Here is a 20,682-nt window from a genome sequence, read left to right as displayed (position 1 = left end):
CAGTCCGGACTGAATCGATTTTAATGTCACAGAATAAAAAGGGGGCAAGAAAAGTGGGATATAATAGATTTACAAACTCAGGATTATGCTAAACATAACACATTCCCTCGTAGTACATTAATTTGTAGTAAATTGTAGTAGACTAGTATAGCAGTTTATACTGTAAATAGTTATGCGGTCTACCTTAAGACTACACAATTTCATATAGGCTACTGTATGGCTGATTCTTCAATTAAGGCTTGACTTCTTCTTCAAAGTGTGTTTCATCAAACTATAAAATTTACAGTCATAAAGATTTGGTTATGGCCTTGATCAGCCAAGTGAATTATAATATAATATATTATAGCGATTTTTTGTTTGTTTTAACATTGTGTGTGATAGTAATTCATTTCTCTAACTTTTGGGGAAAGGGTTAATTAGCAGCTGGTTAATTTTGATTTTATAAATCAAATATAATAGAATGTATATCATGATGTAAAAATCTTTCGAAATGTGTCGTTATAAAAGAATGTTATTCCAATGTTTAAATCTATTAGGTCTACAATATGGGCATATACTTTCACAAACTATATGGGATTTTAATTAAACCATGTTCCAAAGGGACAGAAAAGTCCCTGTGAGAAAATATTATGTTAATTTTCTTAAGTTGCTTGACTAAGTTGTTTAAAAAAAATCCATGGTCCATAATAAACAAAACAGTAGCTGATCCAAGCATTTCAAGTGGCCTCTTTTCGCCAATCTTTAATTAAACCCAGTTAAACCGCGACCTCTGCAGGCGGTTAATTGCAACAATATGAGGACGCATATAAACGTTTAAGAAACTCCACGCCGCAGCGTGGCGCTACTGTTCCAGAATGAGGCGGTCACTAAAGAGAAAAGCGCCAAAGGAGAAAAACGAGTGAAAAGGAAGAAAGAAAGGCTACAGCTCAGGTTGTTGTTGTCATTGGCAGGCTCTTGTACTTGTTTGTCTGTCATCTGAAATCGCTCTGTGGTGACACAGTAGACGCGTCTTTAGCGAAATGGACCCGAGCACGACCATTCTGCGGGTGAAGAGGAAGAGAGGCACTGATCCGGCGGACGCGCTGCTGCTGGCCTGTAAGCGGATCCGTCCGGAGGCCACGGCGGCTCAGCCCAGCGACGAGAGTGAACCAGAGCCACAGGAGCCCAAGATAGAGAACTCCGTGTTCAAACTGGTGGCCACCGTGGTGTCGCAGGTAATGTCTGAACGTCAGCCGTCAGGAGAAACGCGCTGTATTGTTTTCGGTGGTCATGATGATGCGTAATGACGTCATGACTCGCGAGCGCACTTGTCAAAATGCATGTGTTAAAAAAATCTCTTGTTTGTAACACTTCAACTTTTGGCCAGATGCTCTTTAAAGTGTGTTTGTACTGTATCACTTGTTTTTCTCGTGTGCTGGAAAAAATTACCTACAGTGTAGGCGATATTAAACTACAGGTGTTATACTTGATGTCATACAGTCCCATTGCAGACCATGGGTGGATTTATAGATTTATGTAGTAATTGATGCATGGATAGATAGAATGTGTAAATAATTAGACTCGTGATCAAAATAATTGTCAAATCCAAACAACGGCTGTGGTTAAATCTATATGACCATAATTGTCTGTTTTATTGTCATTTGCTATTGTAGTCTAATGTATGTATCAATTCTCTTTACAGGACGCTCCGGTACAGCCACATGTCCGTGAGGCTCTGGCTCGCCCACGTCTGGCCCATCATACCTTGCGGCCATCACAAGGAAGCACTCAGAGGATCGTCGGTGATCTGCGCAGTGTCAAATGGAGCACCAGGCGAGAGGAACGGTACCGGATCCTGTCCAGCCACCGGGCCGGACTGCCGACAGAGCCCGCTCCTGCAAGAGGAGGAGAGGAGAACGATGACAGCCAAACAGAGAGCCGTGGTGGCCTGTCTTTGGGAGAAGTGCAAGTGTTTGATATTGTGCATGAGGAGGAGAACGTCAAAATGCCTGTCAAGGTAAAGCCAAAAAAGTTTCCTCAGGCAACCTTATGCAGTATTCATCTTGAACACTTTTTATATATTGAATGTACATTTTGGCTACGTTTCCCTTTACCAATCACTCCAACTCATGTAAGAAATATGTATGCACAATTTACATTTGTCTTCAAAAGCATACTTTTTAATCCCTTTATTAAATTGACTTAAGATATAATTGTTCTTTTTCCCCAGACTATGTCTGACCCAGAGACAATCCTGTGTAACTCTGTGAAGATGATTCGTGAGAAGCTGAGTGTGTCGGGAGATGGGCTCGGTACTGAACATCGAGAGAAAGAAGACGATTACGTGTATGACTTGTACTACCAGGAGACGGCCACACCAGGCTGGATCCAAGACATTCTGTCTGTCAGACCCTATACACAAGAGGGAGAGCTGGTTAGTTGCAGTGTTATTTTAATATTATTTATATACTGTTATAGATTTTATTAGTTATATTTTTGTATTACCTTTTAGTTTTATATTTTCAATTTTAGTTGAATGTTTAGTAAGATAGGTGCTTTTGTCATTATTAGTTTTACTTATACTTACTGATTTTAGTGCTTCAACTTAAAGTTAGTTCTGTTAGTTTGCAAGCAACATTACTAATTTTCTTAGGTTGTTTTCATCTAATATTTAAATGGTTATATTTCAGCATTGTTTCAATTAACAAATGCCTTTTTTATAGTTTTACTTTGATTTCATTTGTCTTTTTTTCCCTCTCTTCAAATACTCAGGTCCCTGATGAAGTGGCCTGGGAGGAAGAAGTGTATGAAGATGAGGATGATGAGAACGCTGAAACCAACTGGAGAAATGACTACCCAGATGAGAGCAGTGAGGATGACGGTGATGCAGAAGAGCGTTATGGAGGTCATACGTCTAAGCTTTTTTAGAAATCAAGAAGCAAAGCAAATAGCTTCTTATTAAAGCATAGTTTGCAGTTGATTTGGCTTATGGTGTGTTATAACAGCCAATATTATGTCACGATTCTAAAAAGAGCATAATATGGTTTAAGCTGGTTTAGGGCTGGACAATAATTCAGTATCAATATGTATCGCGATATAATTTTTTTCAATAACGGTGATATGATTTTTAAACACATTTCCGATATTTCGATATACATTACCAGTGTTTCCCATACATTGATTTATTTGTGCCGTTTGACTTCGTTGAATAAACATGAGCACTGCACGTTTCAAACTCATAACACGGCGCGGGTGTTTTATATGAATGTATCTCTGAAGGGAATTAACTGTCTTCAGAAAAGTTTCGATGGCATTTTCATTTGATCTGATAAAGAAGCGTTCATGAGCGGAGCTGCTTTGATTACAGCCATTACTGGAGAAACCGCTAGTTTTATCACTCTAAAAGCGCCTCCTGCTGGCAGAGAATCAGTTTTCATTTTAAATAAGCCGTCTCCAGCAACATTTCCAGTTTTTGTTGTTGTTCAATTTTTTTGTTTTCTGCAGCGACTCGGAGCACTTTTCATACCCTTTTTTCTGGCTGAAGCACATTTGTTTCAATCTATAAGAATAATCAGCCTACACTACCAGTCAAAAGTTTTTGAACAGTAAGATTTTTAAAGGTTTTTTTTTTTTTTAAGAATTCTCTTCTGCTCACCAAGGCTGCATTTATTTGATCCAAAGTACAGCAAAAACAGTAAAATGTTGAAATATTTTTACTATTTAAAATTGCTTTCTATTTGAATAGATTTTAAAATGTAATTTATTCCTGTGATCAAACATAGGTAAATTTTCAGCATCATTACTCCAGTCTTCAGTGTCACATGATCCTTCAGAAATCATTCTAATATGCTGATTTGCTGATTATCAATATTTAAAACAGTTGAGTACATTTTTTTTTCAGGATTCTTTGATGAATAGAAAGATCCAAAGATCAGCATTTATCTGAAATAAAAAGCTTTTGTAACATTATACACTATTCCATTCAGTATAATTTTTATTATTTTTTTGGGAAAGAAATTATAGAAATTAATACTTTTATTTAGCAAGGATGCTTAAAATTGATCAAAAGTGATGATAAAGGCATTTATAATGTTACAAAAGATTTCTATTTCAGATAAATAGTGTTCATATCGATATCGGAATTATATCGTATCGACCGAAATTAAGAAATATATCGTGATATCAATTTTATCCATATCGTCCAGCCCTAAGCTGGTTTTTTGTTTTGTTTTTTTTCATCAAATGTATTCTCTCCAGGTTGCTGGAGTGAAGAGCACTCGTACAGCAGGAGGAGCTGGGAATGCTACCGGCGGGACATGATTGAGGAGTTGGAGAATGACAAAGATGAGGATGAAGACGCGGAGGAACGAGAGTATAATGATTCTGACTGAGAGCCTCTGTGTGTGGATACGAGCATGAGAGAGGCCATTTTTACTGACGTGTGTTGAGTGAAACTGTATGTTCTTTTGTCAAAAGTGAATGTATGTAGTAGCCCATGTGTGTGTACTTGTGTGGGTTGCTTTGACTTGCGCGTTAGTGAGACGAGTGATTTACTATTTGCAATATTTTGCGATTGATGTGAAGATAGTATGGAGAGAAAATGGTGAGATTTTGAGTTTGTGTAAGTGTGGGGTGCTTTGTGTTGTCAGTTATGTGTGTAGTGTTTGTATGTTCATCTAAGGGGTGAAAAACGAAATACCTGTAAATATGTAGATGTGTATAAAAAAAAAAATAAAGACTTCAGAATTAAACTGAAATATAATGAATCATTTATTCAAACAGTTCTTGTCTGGTAGCAAAAAGGTTTTATTGATATTCTTTCAAATAAATTAATAGAAACACTTGTACATAAAGGCAAATAACAATATTGTTTGAAAGCTGTTCAGTGTGTTTCATGCTACAAGGTAAACGTTTATCAGAGTGACCTGTTTTAATCACATCTGGACATCCATCCTGAGATTACTTGGATTTTTACCAGTAACAATGTATTGCTTGTTTGGCCAATGGACATGTAAGGATGATTTTATAGAAATTGAATGATTGAAGAGCAAATTTCGTGACACTTAGTATTGTAATATGAATTCATTTGGACAATCTGTTTTGTTTTTTTCAGTTTGAAACTGAAGTTAACTGAATTCAAAAACACAGATAGAGGTCCAATCAAAGAACAGAGACACTTAAAAACATTCCTGGATTGAGTCGACAAATGTTTCCAGCACATCTGATGTACTCGTCATCTATTCCTTCCTAACCTCTTCCACAAGCGAACGTGATGCTTCACTACATGTACAGAAGCATAGCAGCAGATTTCAATGTTCAAATGCACAGTCACCTTCCCTCTAAAGCTGACCTCTCCAAATACTGTAAGAGAACTGATGCATTCGTGCGAAGGTAATTGCAATAAGGAAAATGAAAATAAAATCTCTTTCACTTCAAAAAGTGGATAAATAAATTGTTAGACATTTTTAAAACTAGATTCTAAAATAAAACCATGTTAGATTAAAAAAAGGGGAAAATGTTACATGATCTAATTCTTGGCCATGTCTTCATAATGGCACACACAAATCGCCACATCCTGTTTATGTCCTCTGAGAGGTGTTTGCATCATGAGCGATCCGGTACTATTATGAACCAGAGCTTCGAAATGGCCTTTATTTTCATGCCATACGGTTCTCAAGGTCATTTCTAATACTGCAGTGCACTGTGGCCTTAGCAGAACCCTTTTATAATAAAGAAAAAGAAGAATCCAACGCAGTGACATTAAGAGTGCATCTGTGTCTTTAAAAGTGTGGAAGATCTTTTTCCTGTTGCTCCAGACATTGGTTTCCTCTCCCCGAACCAGTGGGTTTGTGGGTCAAAGGGGTGCAAGTGTTCTAATCAACAGTGTCTAACTCGGTGAGCACACAAAAACAGGTGAACTGGGTGAAACGGGTGATGGCACCTGTGTAAGGGAGACACACGTTAAAAAGAATCACTGTCACTGTGGTTTTGGCTGTAAATCAGTCTAATTAAAGGACAAAGTAATGTTTCACTGCTAAAGGCCGTGGTACTTACATAACAGTTTAGTGATTATGGGTGGGCGCTTGGACTCTGGAAGATAGATACCCAAGAAGTAAACAGGCACTCCGGAGAGGGCAATAGCAATTCCAATGAGTGAGTTGAGTGTGTCAGAATAAAGTGGCACAGCCACCAGGAACACAACACACAAGCAGAAGATGATGGGATACAGCAGACTCAACTGTATATGAAGGAGAAGAGAGGAAAACAACATTAATTCACATATGTCGTCACAAAATTGCACCTGATATTAGGATGGAAACTCCTGACTAAATCTGTCATTCTGTTTCCCTTCTCACTGTCTCAATAATTCAGATTTCTGAATCAGTCCTAACTAACCGGTTATTCAAAAGTTTGGGGTCAGTAACATGTTTCAATGTTTTTGAAAGATGTCTCATATTGCTCAGCAAGGCTGCACTTATTTGATCAAAAATGCAGTAAAAACAGTAATGTTGCAATAATATTACTATTTAAAATAACTGAAGAATATATTCTAAAATGTAATTTATTTCTGTGATTGCTACTTCATTCTTCAGTGTCACATGATCCTTCAGAAATCATTCCAATATGCTGATTTAGGGCTCAAGAAACAATTCTTATTATCAGTTTTGAAAACAGTTTTGCTGCTTAATTATTTTTGTACAAACTATGGTGCACTTTTTTTCATAGATTCTTTGATTATTAAGTAAGTTTAAAAGAGCAGCATTTATTTAAAAACAAATCTTTTATAACACCGTAAATGTATTTACAGTCATTTTTGATTAATGTTCTTGCTGAAAAAAGTGCTAAATAAAAGAAGTAAAAAAATTCTTAATAAGAATTCACTAACCCCAAACTGTTGAACCATAGTGTATATACCAATACAGCTGTTTGTATTGGTTTATGTGTTCAAAATACACAGTAATGGATCAGATGTACTTCTACTTGTTTTTTTAAAAGCTACACTCTAAAAAATGCTGGGTTAAATATATCCCAGCTATTGGGTTGTTTTGACGCAGCGGTTGGGTTGTTTTGAACCCAACCGCTGGGTCAAAACCACCCAATAGCTGGGTTTGTCCCTTTTTAACCCAGCGCTGGGATATATTTAACCCAGCATTTTTTAGAGTGTATGCAAACATTTTTATTTCATCTGTATAGTCTCTACTTCCTCACCTTCAGTGGTCGGGGCCTGTCTGGCTCTTTCCAGCGAAGGTAGATCTGCCCAGCAATAGACAGGCCAACGAAAAACCAGTAACTGAAGCTGTAATAGTTAATCAGCTGGAAAACATCCTCCACTGTAAGGTAGATCAGGGCCATGGCACACTGCAGACAGAAAGCATGACCTAAGTGACTTGGCCCACTAGATGGAGACAGAAAACCTCAAAATTGTCCCAGACTGAGAGACTACAACTGCATCTATATCTGTACAGCTAAATGTAGCATATAATAAAAACTTTAATAACTTGTATATAAATACATGAAATAAATATTTTATTAGTATAAGTATAATATTAGTATATTTATTAAAATATTCTCACAGGTCACAGGAAATCACATTGATAAAAGAGAAAGTTACGATGCATGCAGTGTTAATTGTAACTGAAATACACTTGCATTAAATAGCAGAGCAGGAACTGGTGTGAATCTCTCCACGTGAATCATAGACAAAGCATCTGGAAGATGACCTTCTCGAGCTCCCACGAAGAACAACCTTCAGCAGCAAGAGACTCACTATTTATTCAAATGTATATGCATTTTCTATAAGTGCACCTAATCAGGATTATAATAGTTAACTACAACCATTAAAAACTTTTTTATTTCAGCTAGTTGCCAAAGGAACATGTTTCATTTTAATTTAGTTTAACTTGATGTACTAAAATAACTAAAACTGAAATAAAAATTCAAGCAAACTATATATATATATTTAAAAAAACACACACTAATAAAATGACAAAACAACTAAATTACTAAAACGTTTAAATTAAAATTAAAATTAAAAAATAAAACTAGTTTGAAACATATCTTCTTTTGTCATATAATCGTCATATGAAAAAGTCATATAGATTTGAAGTGACATGAAGGTGAATAAATGCCAGAATTTTCATTTTTGAGTCACTATCCCTTTAAACTGATTCAGAACTCATGAGAATATTTGGCCTGGACACAAACATGCAAAACAATCATGTAAATGCTATCATGCAAAAACATCTTAAAGAGATGTGGCTGATTGTGTAGACTCGTGCATTTTTTTATTTTTTTTTTACCTTGGCACAGTTTCACTATCCCCGTGATAATAATGACGATGAGGGCACTTACTTTGGCATAAGTGAAGACATCCTGCACCCTGGTACCCCACTTAACATAAGCGGAATTAATAAAGGTCAGCAGGCCTGCAATATCATGACCAGAAAGCATGTTAGCATAAGAATATATACAGTATATATATATATATATATATATATATACTCTGACAAGTTAAGGCTGGAATACACTCCACAGATTTTTGCCCTGATTTGCAGTCTGGACAAGTCAATGCTAGTTGCTAAAAGTCAGAGTCAGTCTGCAGATTTTATGCAGTTGGAGTTGACAGGTTTCACAGAAAATCAAGTAGAGTATGGTAAGCACAGACTCTGATTTTTTTTTAGTTCAGACTATGATTCCATCCAGTTAGAGGAGATCAAACATTGTTTTAATTTGTTGTGCATCTCTTAGCAAGGGGGTGCATGTTTCTGCATTAATTTGTCGTTTTCTGGAACAACAAAGTCTGGTAGTGTGTGATCCTCATGATTTTAAAAGTGATGCAATGCATTCCAGCCTTGAAGTGAATGATAACAATGAAATGCTAACTGTGTTTTTGACAACAAACAACATCAGTTACTCCCTAAAGACAGCAATCAAAACTACTAAATTCAATACTTGATGAATTAGTGGGGAGTAGTAAAAGTTTGGTTAAGTCATGGCAACAGTAATGTTTAGAGTGGCATGTCTAATGAGGCTGCTGAAGGTATCCAAGTGAAACAGGTATACGAGGAAAAGCACCACAGAACCAGAAGAACCGGCTCCCTGAACTCAAAAACAAGTTATTCATTAACTAACCCATGACCCATTTTAAAGTTAGACCATAATGGGTCTCAACAGCTTATCAGATCTCATGGTGAGAAAACAGAGAAAGGAAGAGAGAACAGCAGAGTGAGAAAGACCACAAGAAAGTTAAAGAATGTGAAAAACAAGGGTGTAGAGCAACAGCATGTACACGTTACTCACAAATACAAGCTGCAGCAATGAGCCGAGAAGCAGAATACGGAGGCTCGCAAGTGGGGAAGAGCGGCTGAACCAAGTAGTTGGCAAAAGTTATGGCAATTACAGCCTGGCTTGTTGGTTCGATGATAAGCAGTGATGTCCATAGACGTATAAATGCTATGAAGCCTCCAAACGACTCCAGGATGTAGGCGTAGCTGGCGCCAGACTTAGTGATTGTCGTGCCGAGCTCGGCGTAACAGAGAGCACCCACTACTGAAAAGATGCCACCGATGGCCCAGATAACTAGAGACAGTCCGTAGGAGGCGCTATAGATCAGAACGCCCTTTGGCGATACAAATATGCCCGAGCCAATCATGTTCCCCACGATGAGGCTGACGCCGTTCAGGAGAGAGATTTCCTTTTTGAGCTGCATGCTCTCTTTGGGTTTTGAAAGGGCTGCAGGACCCTCAGGCTGGCCGTTCAGCTTTCTGGATTCAGCGTCGCTCTCCATTCTGTCCACAGGTGTAAGTGGTGCCACTCAGAGACAGACAGGGTCCTTGTCGGCCTTATCCAACCTAACAGTGCAGAAAAACAAGAGTTATATAAGGAATAGCTGCTGCTTAAAAGGATATTTTTGTCATGACAACTCTCGGAGGGACTGGCATGGTAAGGTACATGACAATGTTAATGTGTTTGGTCTTGGCGGAATAGATCTGCTCCGCTGCTGCTGTTGCTGCAGCAGAGCAAGTACCGAGACTTGCTACTGCCAATACATCCATAACATGCTGCTGTGAGCATGTAAGAAATACTGCTGCTGCACATATAACATACTATATGAAATAACCCCCATATAGCATACATGAAGCACCCCATAGCAGATCTATACAGGTGGAGCTGAGGAAGGAGGAGGGTTTCTGAAGCACGCTGCAACTCCTACAGCAAGCGCTAGCCAAGTATTTGAATGTTGAGCAGCGAGCTCCTTGGCTGCTGATACAAAAAGAACCAATCAGCTGCGCCATGTGATAATGATGTCATTATGTCAGATTGAGTTTGACCTATCGGACTGCGCCATCTCGCGTTTCATGCCAAAACTTTGGATTTCACCCCAAAATGAAAATTTTGTCATCATTTACTCACCCTCATGTCATTACAACTCTGTATGACTTTCTTTCTTTAGTGGAACACAAAAGAAGAAAATTTGAAAAATGTTTTGGTGTTTTTTTTTTGTCCATACAGTGAAAGTCAATGGGATAATGATGTTAAACTAACTAAATTGAAAAATCTTTTTTGTAACTGAAATAAAGCAAAAATAATAAACATAAATAAATATTAAATAAAAACTATAAATGGATAATAGAATAAATTATATACAACAAAAGACTAAAAAAGTTGAAGTATTAAAATTCTACAATTAATGACCTAAAGCTAAGTAGAAATATTTTTAAAAACTAACAAAAATGACAAAATTACTAAAAGTTAAACTACAATTAAACTAATATATTAAATATATTAAAAATTAATTAAAACATATATAAACACTAATTAATAAAAAATATATAAAAACTAATTCAAAATATAAAAAAATACTATATTAGTATATAAATAAATTATTACTATAACACTACAAATGGGGTTCAGAGTTGTTTTGGACCACACTGACTCTCAGTGTATAGACAAAAAACGTTTTTCTAAGGAACATCCTTCAAAAAAAGAAAGAAAGCCATACAGGTTTGAAACAACATGAGGGCAACTAAAGATTTACAGGATATTCATTTTGGGACGAAATATTTGTGCATGTTTGATACTGCATGATAACACTGGGGATCATGCAATTACCCACACATAACTAAAAAGTCACATCCGGCCTCCAAAGTCTAGTGATGGTGTGAAGTCAGTACAGGCCAGTGTGATAAGTAAATTACGTATGTGCAAAATGTGCTGATGCTAATTGACGAAAAGCTTGTGTGAAGATTGCATCATTGGGATTATGTAAACAAGTATTTCTTTGGTCAAACATGTCATAACCCCTCTCCCAATCAGAAGCTGAAAATTAAAAATGAAACCTATGCACTTAATCATGAGTTCAGTCAGGGTCTATATGGGTTTCTAAATGAGGGAAATCACACGTTTCACAATCCTGACTTGCTGTTTGTTGACCCTCTATAAATGATTAAGCATGACATGTCCACTGCTGCCACCTCTCTTATTGTGGATAGCACATTCCTCTGATTATTTGACTTGAACCACTCACTTTAACATTTATCCTTGTAAAACGCTCATTACATTAAGTGTGTCTGAAAACCAAAAGTCTTGTCTTTCAAATGGAGGGCAGATCATTTTAAATTAATATATAATATAGCATGTAATTGTTAAACAAGCACTGATTAAATTGTTCCCAAATTCTCCCCAGATAGCTTTCCTTCCCTGAGGCTTGTTTCCCATCCTAGATGATGTTTCCCAGAACTGGAACATTCACAAAAACATCTGCACTCATGACACATCAGTATACAGTGGTAAAGGGCAGTCCACTATCGTTGCCTTGGAAACTCAGTGACATCATCTTAGTTTTGACTTTGAATGAGATGAGCGACTTTTTTTGTGGGAACCTGTCTATCTATTTATTGATGCCCTTGGTGCTTTTTTCTAAGTGTACGCTTATCTGTTTGATACAGACTGATAGAAGTGCAAGATAACAAGTTTAATCCATACAAATAAATATTTAAATGGAAGTACAAACAATGTAGTGTGTGTATGAATGTGTGCTGTTGAAGGGATCTTTTGGAAAGAGAAAAAAATGTTTTGGAAAGATGCATTTTCCATGTTGCATCAGTGAGTGATAACACCCAGTGAACTGACTGTTCTGTTTGTCTGTCCTTACAGCCTCATTGTCATTCTAATTAAATATGGTGAATAAGGTCCATGGCAATGACTGGTTTCATCACACCCTTTTAATATTGTTTGTTTGTTATTCTTTATAAAAAATTTTATATGCACATATAATTAGGCTACTTCTCATCATCTTGCACTATTCTCAAAAAAACTGTTCATTCACATAAATTTCGCTATCACTTATATATTTAGAAATCTAACTAGAAACTAAAGGGGAATAATAAAAAAGTAAGAAACGAAAGCTGATTTACGTTAAAATCACTTAAAAACAACTACAACAACTTGGCACCCCGTGATCAAAACAAGTTCATATTTGGCAACCCTCTTTGTTACAATGAGACGCGCAGCAGTCGCGTTAAAGTAAAGAAAAGAAAGGTCGGGTTCTATACAAAATGAGAAATGTATCACATGTAATCGGCTGACACAAACATAAATAAATAAGTAAAACAGCACAAGTGTCTGAAACTACATGACGACGTATTACGAGACTTTAATGCTAAGGTTGTCCTCAAGCCTATCAGCTGTTCAACAAAACAACCCCATCAGCGCGTTTTTAAACGCGTTGTTATGTAGTCTGCTCTGTTCTGTCGGTAAGAATTTGGAGCGATGGGCTAATGAATATAGCTCTTATAAATCCATTGTTCATATAGTATATCTGGCATAGTGAATGACTGGAATAAACGTAAAGCATTTTGTAATCGATTGGATGATGATGAGAAGCAACATCCTGTTTTTCTAACATAACGTTAGAGCGCAGCAGAATATGAGACACGATCACTGCGTCATTTTAACAGAGATATTCTCCGCTCCGCGTTTTTTCATTCAACATATTGAACACATTCAGTTCATACTTTTATTAGAAAAACAAGAATTGAATAAATAGAATGGAATTATAACAGGATAGCTGTTCTCGCTGATTTAACACAAGTAGCAAAGTCCTTATTGTTCTTCTTTAAACGTATCGTTAAAAACAGAAACATGTCCTTACCTTGTTGTGTCCTTCGTTTATCGTCTTTGTCTAACTGGTGACATTAGCAGACAGGGCAGCATCTTTAACTACAGCAAGAAGAACCCTGAAGCACGGAGGGCAAGCTGCCAGAAAGTCACGTGACACCGGTAAAATTGATGTCACGTGGGTTTATTTGCAAATCAGACAGACCAACCCGGTTTGTCAGCAGACCCATTCAGGTGTTGCCTTACTGCCAAAAGCAACCCATTTAAAACTAATGTTTTCGTGGTTATGTGTTTCAGTGGTTTCTGATTAACGCTGCTTCACACCTGATATGTTCAAAGTCAAGCGATTAACTTTAAAGTGAGGAATAGGGTTTTGTTGCAGAGAAAGGGATGAAAATAATAAAAAGCATAAGGTATTTTATTTAACGATATATATATATATATATATATATATGTTTTTGATGAAAAAAAGTTTTTATGCTCACCAAGGCTGCATTTATTTGATCAAAAATGCAGTAAGAAGTAATATTGTGAAATATTATTACAATTTAATTTATTCCTGAGATGGCTCAATCTTTAAATATTATAAGACTTTACTGTCACTTTTGACCAATTTAATGCATCCTCGCTGAATAAAAGTATTATTGTCTATTAAAAAACAATTTCACTGATGTACTGTATTTGTTCCTACAGTACATAGGAACAAATATTTTAAGTCCTGCAACTGGTTACCAATTCTTTTAATAGCATTTTTACCTTCACTAGTTCATTTTTAATGGCCCTGCATTAATAATGATGCAATTAAAAATACAAATAAAATGTTTTTCTTTTTCTTTTTATGAGCATGTAGCGTTATTTATAATAGCGTTCATATTTATAATAATTATAGAATTGTTTTAATTATAATGATATTTATAATTATCATTCTTAATAAATAAAAAAAGTTCTCTACAATATATAAAACAATATATTCTCTACACTGCTGAAGCAACTTGAATTTTCAAGTCAAAGACATTTCACTTCTCACATTGCAATGTAAGTAAAGGCCCCTATAGCAAGGACCATTCATGTCCTTTAGAACTAACCAGCGTAAAGATCATCCATGCAATTAGACAGTCTGTGAGGAGGTATGTGGCATGGTATTGACCTGAGTAATACCTAGTAATAGCTGTTCTCGTAAGTGGATCTTACGTAAGAGCTCAGGTCAAATGCTGAAGGGACACATACTGTTAAACCGTGGTAAAGACAACATATTATATAACATCATTTAATGACATTTCTTATACCATGTTTATTTTGTCCATACATCTTTTTTTTTTTTGCTTTATACATGCCATGCTACAAACTGTACACAGGGAATAAAAAATAATGTCTTGTTGCAAGATACACTACAATCAGAAACTACTGAGTCTATTGTGCAACATGCACAATTGTAAGTCTTATAGATAAAAAAAACAAAAAACATGCATCCTTGGAAATGTGTAGTACACACAAGATTAATGTAGTTATAGTAAGAAATATTTGTAAGAAAAATATTTGATGAGTGAGTCTGTCAAATGAATATGATATAATAGGCTGTGAACTTCTCAGTCAACAGTTTCAGTATTAACAGAAGCTGTGAGTGAAAGCTGACAGCAAACTGTTAAGTGAGCATGATTAAGAGAAACAGCCTCATCTTTCCTAAAAGTTCTTTTCAAAATAATCTGTTTCTGTGCTGTTGTCTTTTTTCTCTCTCCACAAACAAAGGAATGTTATCAAACCTCTAATTGCCCATTAATCTGAACATCATCATGTTCAAAGGTATTTGATTAATCCCTTCAGTTTGTGAACTGGCAAACAATCACATCGTCAGTACCCTTTATAATGTTAATTTGATGAGATTTTTAGATCCAAGACTAAAACTGCATTGCAGCATACCCTTCCAGGGTCTGACCTCTCTTCTTCTGTTATACAGCAGTCCAAACAAGAACACACTAGCCATCTCAACATATTAATGACACATTACAGTGCCATACAAATCTTATATCAATCTGATATCAATTGTTTAATGTGCAGTTATGGCGTTTTGCCTTTGCATAACAGTAGCAGCATGCTGGCATAATTTAACCAGCCTGCCACCTATGGGTGGTCTGAGCATTTTCAGTGGATACTAAACCTAAAGTCGTGGCCACCAAGATAGCAACATTTTCACCAAGGCAGGCACAGATATCAAGCAAACAGCGCGTGCGTGCGGTCAAGGTCAGGGCCGTAGTGATGATCTCATACGTCTCGCGGGTCACAGCCTGTCTGGCCCGCAACACGTCAAGTACGTTGTTGAGTCGCCCCTCAGTCATGCAGCGAACAATGGCCTCCCGTCTTTCTTGCAGAAGTTGGCAACAGCTCCTTCCGGCAGACAGTTGATATTTTACTAGAGAAAGAGGAAGGATTAGAGTATATGATGATGGTGTAACCATAGAGTTAGGAACTAACACAAAGATACTATTTATACATAATTTTTATATTGTTCTGTTATTATATGTGTGACCAAAGCAACTCAGATCAACCTAGGTTCAGACATTTTACAGCTGTTAATGATCTTCAGATACAAAACAAAGTGATTACAATTATAATTAATAGGTCATTATAATAAATGCATGATTAAATAAATAATAAATTCTGCAAATTTAGAAATAATGCACATACTTTGCTGATAAGTAAAATATATATTAAATATATACAAACGTTTGGGGTTTTCTATTCATCAAGGATGAATTAAATTAATCAAAATTGACAGTAAAGACATTTAAAATGTTACAAAAAAAATTATATTTCAAATTCATCAAAGAAACTTGAATTTTTTTTTTGATCAAGTAAATGCCACCTTGGTAAGCAAAACATTAAAAACTCTTACCGACCCCAAACATTTAAATCATAGTGTATTTTTTGAAAAAATTGCCTTGCCCTGTAGCCAGTTACTTCACTGGGACAGGACCTTCTATACTACTAGCATTTAAATGAACAAAACAAGACTAATTCTGACAAAAACAAAAACCCTCTGGGGAGGAAACACACTGGACACAGATAAGGAATGAGTGGGGCAGTCATTCAGGAAGCGAGTGAGCACAGTCCCACAGAACTGCTTACTGCGCACATGTAAAAACCCAACACAAAGATCTGATACATTTGCTGTGTCCAGGTAGTTATGCCAACAGTATGTACACAAAAGCTCCTCCAGATTTATTTAGCTAAAATACATCAGGCAATTGAGACTGTCAGAGAGCAGAGCTCTTCCAGATGGATTAAAGTGCGCAGCAATGGCATGTTTATGTTCTCGGTCCAAACTCATATGTTGGAAATGTGCAGGACAGGAATGGAGAAATTTAGAGCGATTCAAAAACTTATACTGTTAGGACATTTTGGAGACAGAACTAATTTCTCACCCTGGTTGCCAGCGTTGTTTTGTGGGTTACTCTGAAATATCATTGTGGGGCCAACACATGGGGACCTTAAAGATGTAGAGCTCCATCTCTGGGGAACTCCGGGACGTCCATTAATCGGAGCAAAACCATGATCACTGCAGGAGTTATTGGATTGGACTGAACTTTTGCCAGTATCTATAAAAGACATGAGCAGGGAAAAACATAATTATGAGACAATTTATAGTAATAAAGTGATAAAGTGTATACAAAATACTATCAAATGAGAGCTCACTAACCCCTACAACATCCAATCTGAGGACAACGTCTTGTTGCTACTGGCAGAGGCGCCTTTACTTTTGCATTCGGTGAAGACACTGGCAGAGTTTCATTCTGGGGAATCACCTTGGAGTTCCAATTTTTTGTGGTACTTTTGTAATTATTGTCCTGTTGGTGGTAAAAGACAGTCAGCTGTCAGAATCCGAAAACTTTAAGAAGTGTTATATTTAAACGTTATTTATTATGCACACACACACACACACACACACAATACAAAATACAGCATCGGACTGAGTTCCTGCTTAGTTCCTGGGGGAAGTCGTGGCCTAATGGTTAGAGAGTCGGACTCGTAACCCAAAGGTTGTGGGTTCGAGTCTCGTACCGGCAGGGATTGTAGGTGGGGGGAGTGAATGTACAGCGCTCTCTCCCACCTTCAATACCACGACTGAGGTGCCCTTGAGCAAGACACTGAACCCCCAACTGCTCCCCGGGCGCCGCAGCAAAAAAATGGCTGTCCACTGCTCTGGGTGTGTGTGTGTGTTCACTGCTGTGTGTGTGCACTTTGGATGGGATAAATGCAGAGCACTAATTCCAAGTATGGGTCACCATACTTGGCCACACGTCACTTTCACTTTTTAATAATACTAACATTATGATGATATAAAAATGAGAGAACAATTCAACACAAAATCAAGTAAAACCTGTTCAAAATAAATGCACCAGTTGTCCTACCTCTAGGTTATGTAGCTCAATAGGCAACTCCCAGGATGAGCGCATTTTACAGCTCAGTAGCCTCCTCTCCTGATGAAACAGACACACACAAATACACAATCAGTCAGCAGTCAAGTTCTTCACATCTGTATTAAAATTAATTTCAATTCATACAGGAAAAAATCAACATGATGTGGAGTCCACGATCACTAGTGAAAATGTTACTACTTTGATTTTTTTATTATAAAATGTATAATCAAATGTTGATTTGAAAAATTAATAGTATTGGTATTAGGATTGTCTTCATTTTGCTTTAATGAAAGCAGCATTCGAGCTGCATGAACTTCACAAGTTTGTTTAAAACCTGACAATCTAAGAATGATTTGATCCAAAGAGCATCTTGTTCTTCAGTGGAAGAAGGAATATCTGACCTTTTGAACAGTTTATATAATATCATTATTGGATTACTGACCAGAAAATCTTAAATGTTTATTTTTCTTCTTAACTTTTACTTTTTAAATGTTTCATTGCTATCCAGTTTTTAATGAAAGAAATCCTAGATTTGTAGAGTGACTTTGGACCCCACTTAATAAAATAGCCAGTACAACTATTATTCAGCTTATTAATCATTAGACAAGTACTTTGCATGTTTTCAGATGAAGAACAGCTTCGGTGAAAGTCTGTGGATCAAACACTGCCAAAGTTGTCCTTAGAACCACTGCACACTCTGTGTGAGCAGAACATAATTAGTGATCAAGTAATATGGGATTACATCTCTAAGATCCATAAAAATTCCATAACTAACCCTCGGCTGATGGTCGTTTTTGAGGTTCACTGTTCAAGCATCTAATGATGAGCTGGGTGAGGGCATGGCTTTGAGGTGTCATTGGTGGCAGAAGGTCAACCTCCAAACCAAGCTCCAATTTGGTCTGAAGCTGATCAATACCTGTAAGAAAACTATTGTCTTTAGGCAAATGGAAGAATGAAAAATCCTTCTCACTGAATAAGACAATTAGGTTACACTGATACATGGTGGAAGAGATAACATACCTTCACATGGACGCTTTCTATTCAACGTTTCCCACAGAAGAACCCCAAAACTGGAAAATCATTTAAAAAAAACCTCAACAATTCCACTCTAATATACATGAAACACTCTAAAATTTTGAGATAATGCACCTCACCTATATATGTCAGCCTCTACAGAAGGAACAGCACCTTGTATGACTTCAGGTGACACATAGGCCAGATCTCTGTAACATGGTCCACGGCCATCAGAGGTGCTCAAGTGCATGTCTATCTCTTGACCCCAGTCACACAACTACAATGCAACACACATTTTAAAAGTTAGTAAAAATTAAAGTAAAAATTAGTAAAGCAACAGCACAAAAATCATGTTTCTATTTTAAGGGAATTTATTTATTTTTGCCAATACCTTGGCACAGTACTGTGGGTCGAGAAGAACATTAGTGGCTTTCAGGGCTCCATGAGGCAGAGGAATGGCATGGAGATGAGCTAAACCTTTAGAAACGTCCAAAAGGATCCGAAGACAAAGAGCCATTGAAAGCTCTGAAAACATGTCTGCCTAATGACAGCAAAAAATATGTCACTTTCAGTTGTAGCCGCCTATTAAATAAGAATGCACAGACATTTCCTGAAAGTAGGAGTTATATTACTGATGACACAAGAGCTAAATGATAATGCATGTATTGGAATGCTATTCATTGGTTGGCACTATTTTAAGTGCCTAGGGGATTTTCTCACTGTCAGAAAAGTCAACACCATCTTCTAAAAACAACCACATGCACTTCCTGTTTTAGATAACAGGCTCATCAGGTATGTTAACACATCTGTCTTGGATTCATTAAATCATCTTTTTAAATTAAGTATTTTATTGATTAAAGTTGTATATTTTTAACTAAGTTTATGCTTACCTCATGCAGCAGTGAATCTAGAGATCCTTCAGTCATCCAGTCCCACACCAGCCCAACCAGAGTGTGAGTTGTGTACACACCCAATGGGACTAAAACTTGCTCAGAACACACCTGACCCAGCATTCCTTCTTTCTTTAACCTGTCAATCCATTTACTGATACCACACACACACACACACACACACACACACACAAAGCACTCAAGTTTTGTTTTCCATTGTTTGCTGTGGAAATACCCTATACATTGCACAATGTTTGTACATAGATTTTACTCCACAAAACATTGCAATATTTAATAGTTTAGTTTGATTGTTTATTAGTATTAACATTTACTATTACTATTCATATTTATTAATTAGCAATTTGGTACTAATTAATCAATATTATTTAGTAAATATTCAATGTATTAGACCTATATATGAATATCTACTATGCAAAGCGCAACAAATAAACGTGCAAAACTGATTAGTCGCATATATGATGAGTGAAAATGCCGTTTACCTATCCTTGATTAACTTGACAGCCACTTTGCGTCCTGTCCTCCCGAAATGTCCTCGCAAACACGCACCTACACTCGTTCGGACCAAAACTACATCGCGCAAGTCTTTCTCATCAATCATCTGCAGATGACCGGCCTGAGCCATTCCTCTGGACCCAGTCAATTTCAGCCCCGCTGGGATGCTGAGAGACTGCTCGACTAGATTCATTTGCTGTCACGAATTGAAAATGAAAGGAATCAAGGTCCCGGCCCCATATCGTGTGCTCATGACACGTCACTTGTTTATGTCGCATCCTATTGGCTGTTGAGGTCACAGAAATCCCCGGCTATTTTTAACAAAGTCACGTAGTCTTGAAACACAATTGCAATTTAACTAATAATTGATTCACCTGGGCCTGAGAGAGGGTAACACGTTAAGTTTAAGACTTACAGACAGATTAAAGTGTGATATGCCAAAAAAGTGATAGCTTGCTTGCTGATCTCACTGCTAATCTTTTTTTTTCCATGCACATAAAGAAAAGCATAAATCTCAAATATATGCTAAATATGTGTTGTAAACAGTGAAGCTGAATGAAATATATTTTTGGCAAGAAAATACATTTTCAATCATAGGCTATGTAGCCTTGGATAAATGCAAATATGGATGGAACAGCCTACTAGAGATCAAAACATGCTCTAAGAATTTTTTTTGAATTGGAACATTGTGAAGTATATTCTTTTCTGATGTTTCTTCAAATGTAACATGTGAATATTTTTTTTCTTTCTAT

The 20,682-nt window shown here is 36.7% G+C and overlaps 3 protein-coding genes across 3 annotated transcripts; 1 reads left to right on the top strand and 2 right to left on the bottom strand.

The window, feature by feature from the left end:
• Nucleotides 1-825: 825 nt before the first annotated feature.
• On the top strand, nt 826-4,707 carry LOC107750538 (probable RNA polymerase II nuclear localization protein SLC7A6OS). Its single transcript, XM_016565969.1, has 5 exons — nt 826-1,214; nt 1,682-1,996; nt 2,210-2,413; nt 2,752-2,884; nt 4,237-4,707. The coding sequence occupies exons 1-5, from the start codon at nt 1,020-1,022 to the stop codon at nt 4,368-4,370; spliced, it is 981 nt and encodes a 326-aa protein (XP_016421455.1). The 5' UTR covers nt 826-1,019; the 3' UTR covers nt 4,371-4,707.
• A 60-nt stretch (nt 4,708-4,767) lies between these two features.
• Nucleotides 4,768-13,313, bottom strand: LOC107750614 (Y+L amino acid transporter 2-like). Its single transcript, XM_016566104.1, has 8 exons — nt 13,133-13,313; nt 9,280-9,830; nt 8,280-8,405; nt 7,826-7,838; nt 7,630-7,726; nt 7,189-7,338; nt 6,034-6,217; nt 4,768-5,920 (listed from the first exon to the last, which is right to left on the bottom strand). Exons 2-8 carry the CDS (start codon nt 9,764-9,766, stop codon nt 5,853-5,855), a joined length of 1,125 nt encoding a protein of 374 aa, XP_016421590.1. The 5' UTR covers nt 9,767-9,830; nt 13,133-13,313; the 3' UTR covers nt 4,768-5,852.
• Nucleotides 13,314-14,402: 1,089 nt separating this feature from the next.
• LOC107750646 (receptor-interacting serine/threonine-protein kinase 2-like) lies at nt 14,403-20,152 on the bottom strand. The gene is made up of 11 exons (XM_016566137.1): nt 19,918-20,152; nt 19,418-19,571; nt 18,919-19,068; nt 18,668-18,804; nt 18,534-18,583; nt 18,289-18,429; nt 18,125-18,210; nt 17,505-17,573; nt 16,793-16,940; nt 16,518-16,691; nt 14,403-15,505 (listed from the first exon to the last, which is right to left on the bottom strand). The coding sequence occupies exons 1-11, from the start codon at nt 20,121-20,123 to the stop codon at nt 15,201-15,203; spliced, it is 1,620 nt and encodes a 539-aa protein (XP_016421623.1). The 5' UTR covers nt 20,124-20,152; the 3' UTR covers nt 14,403-15,200.
• Between the last annotated feature and the right edge of the window lie 530 nt (nt 20,153-20,682).

The sequence above is a fragment of the Sinocyclocheilus rhinocerous genome, unplaced genomic scaffold (genome assembly GCF_001515625.1).
Source record: "Sinocyclocheilus rhinocerous isolate Xijiao unplaced genomic scaffold, SAMN03320098_v1.1 scaffold19, whole genome shotgun sequence".
Taxonomy (NCBI): domain Eukaryota; kingdom Metazoa; phylum Chordata; class Actinopteri; order Cypriniformes; family Cyprinidae; genus Sinocyclocheilus; species Sinocyclocheilus rhinocerous.
The sequence above is the reverse complement of the archived record's forward strand: the minus strand, read 5'-3'. Positions and strand labels throughout refer to the sequence as shown.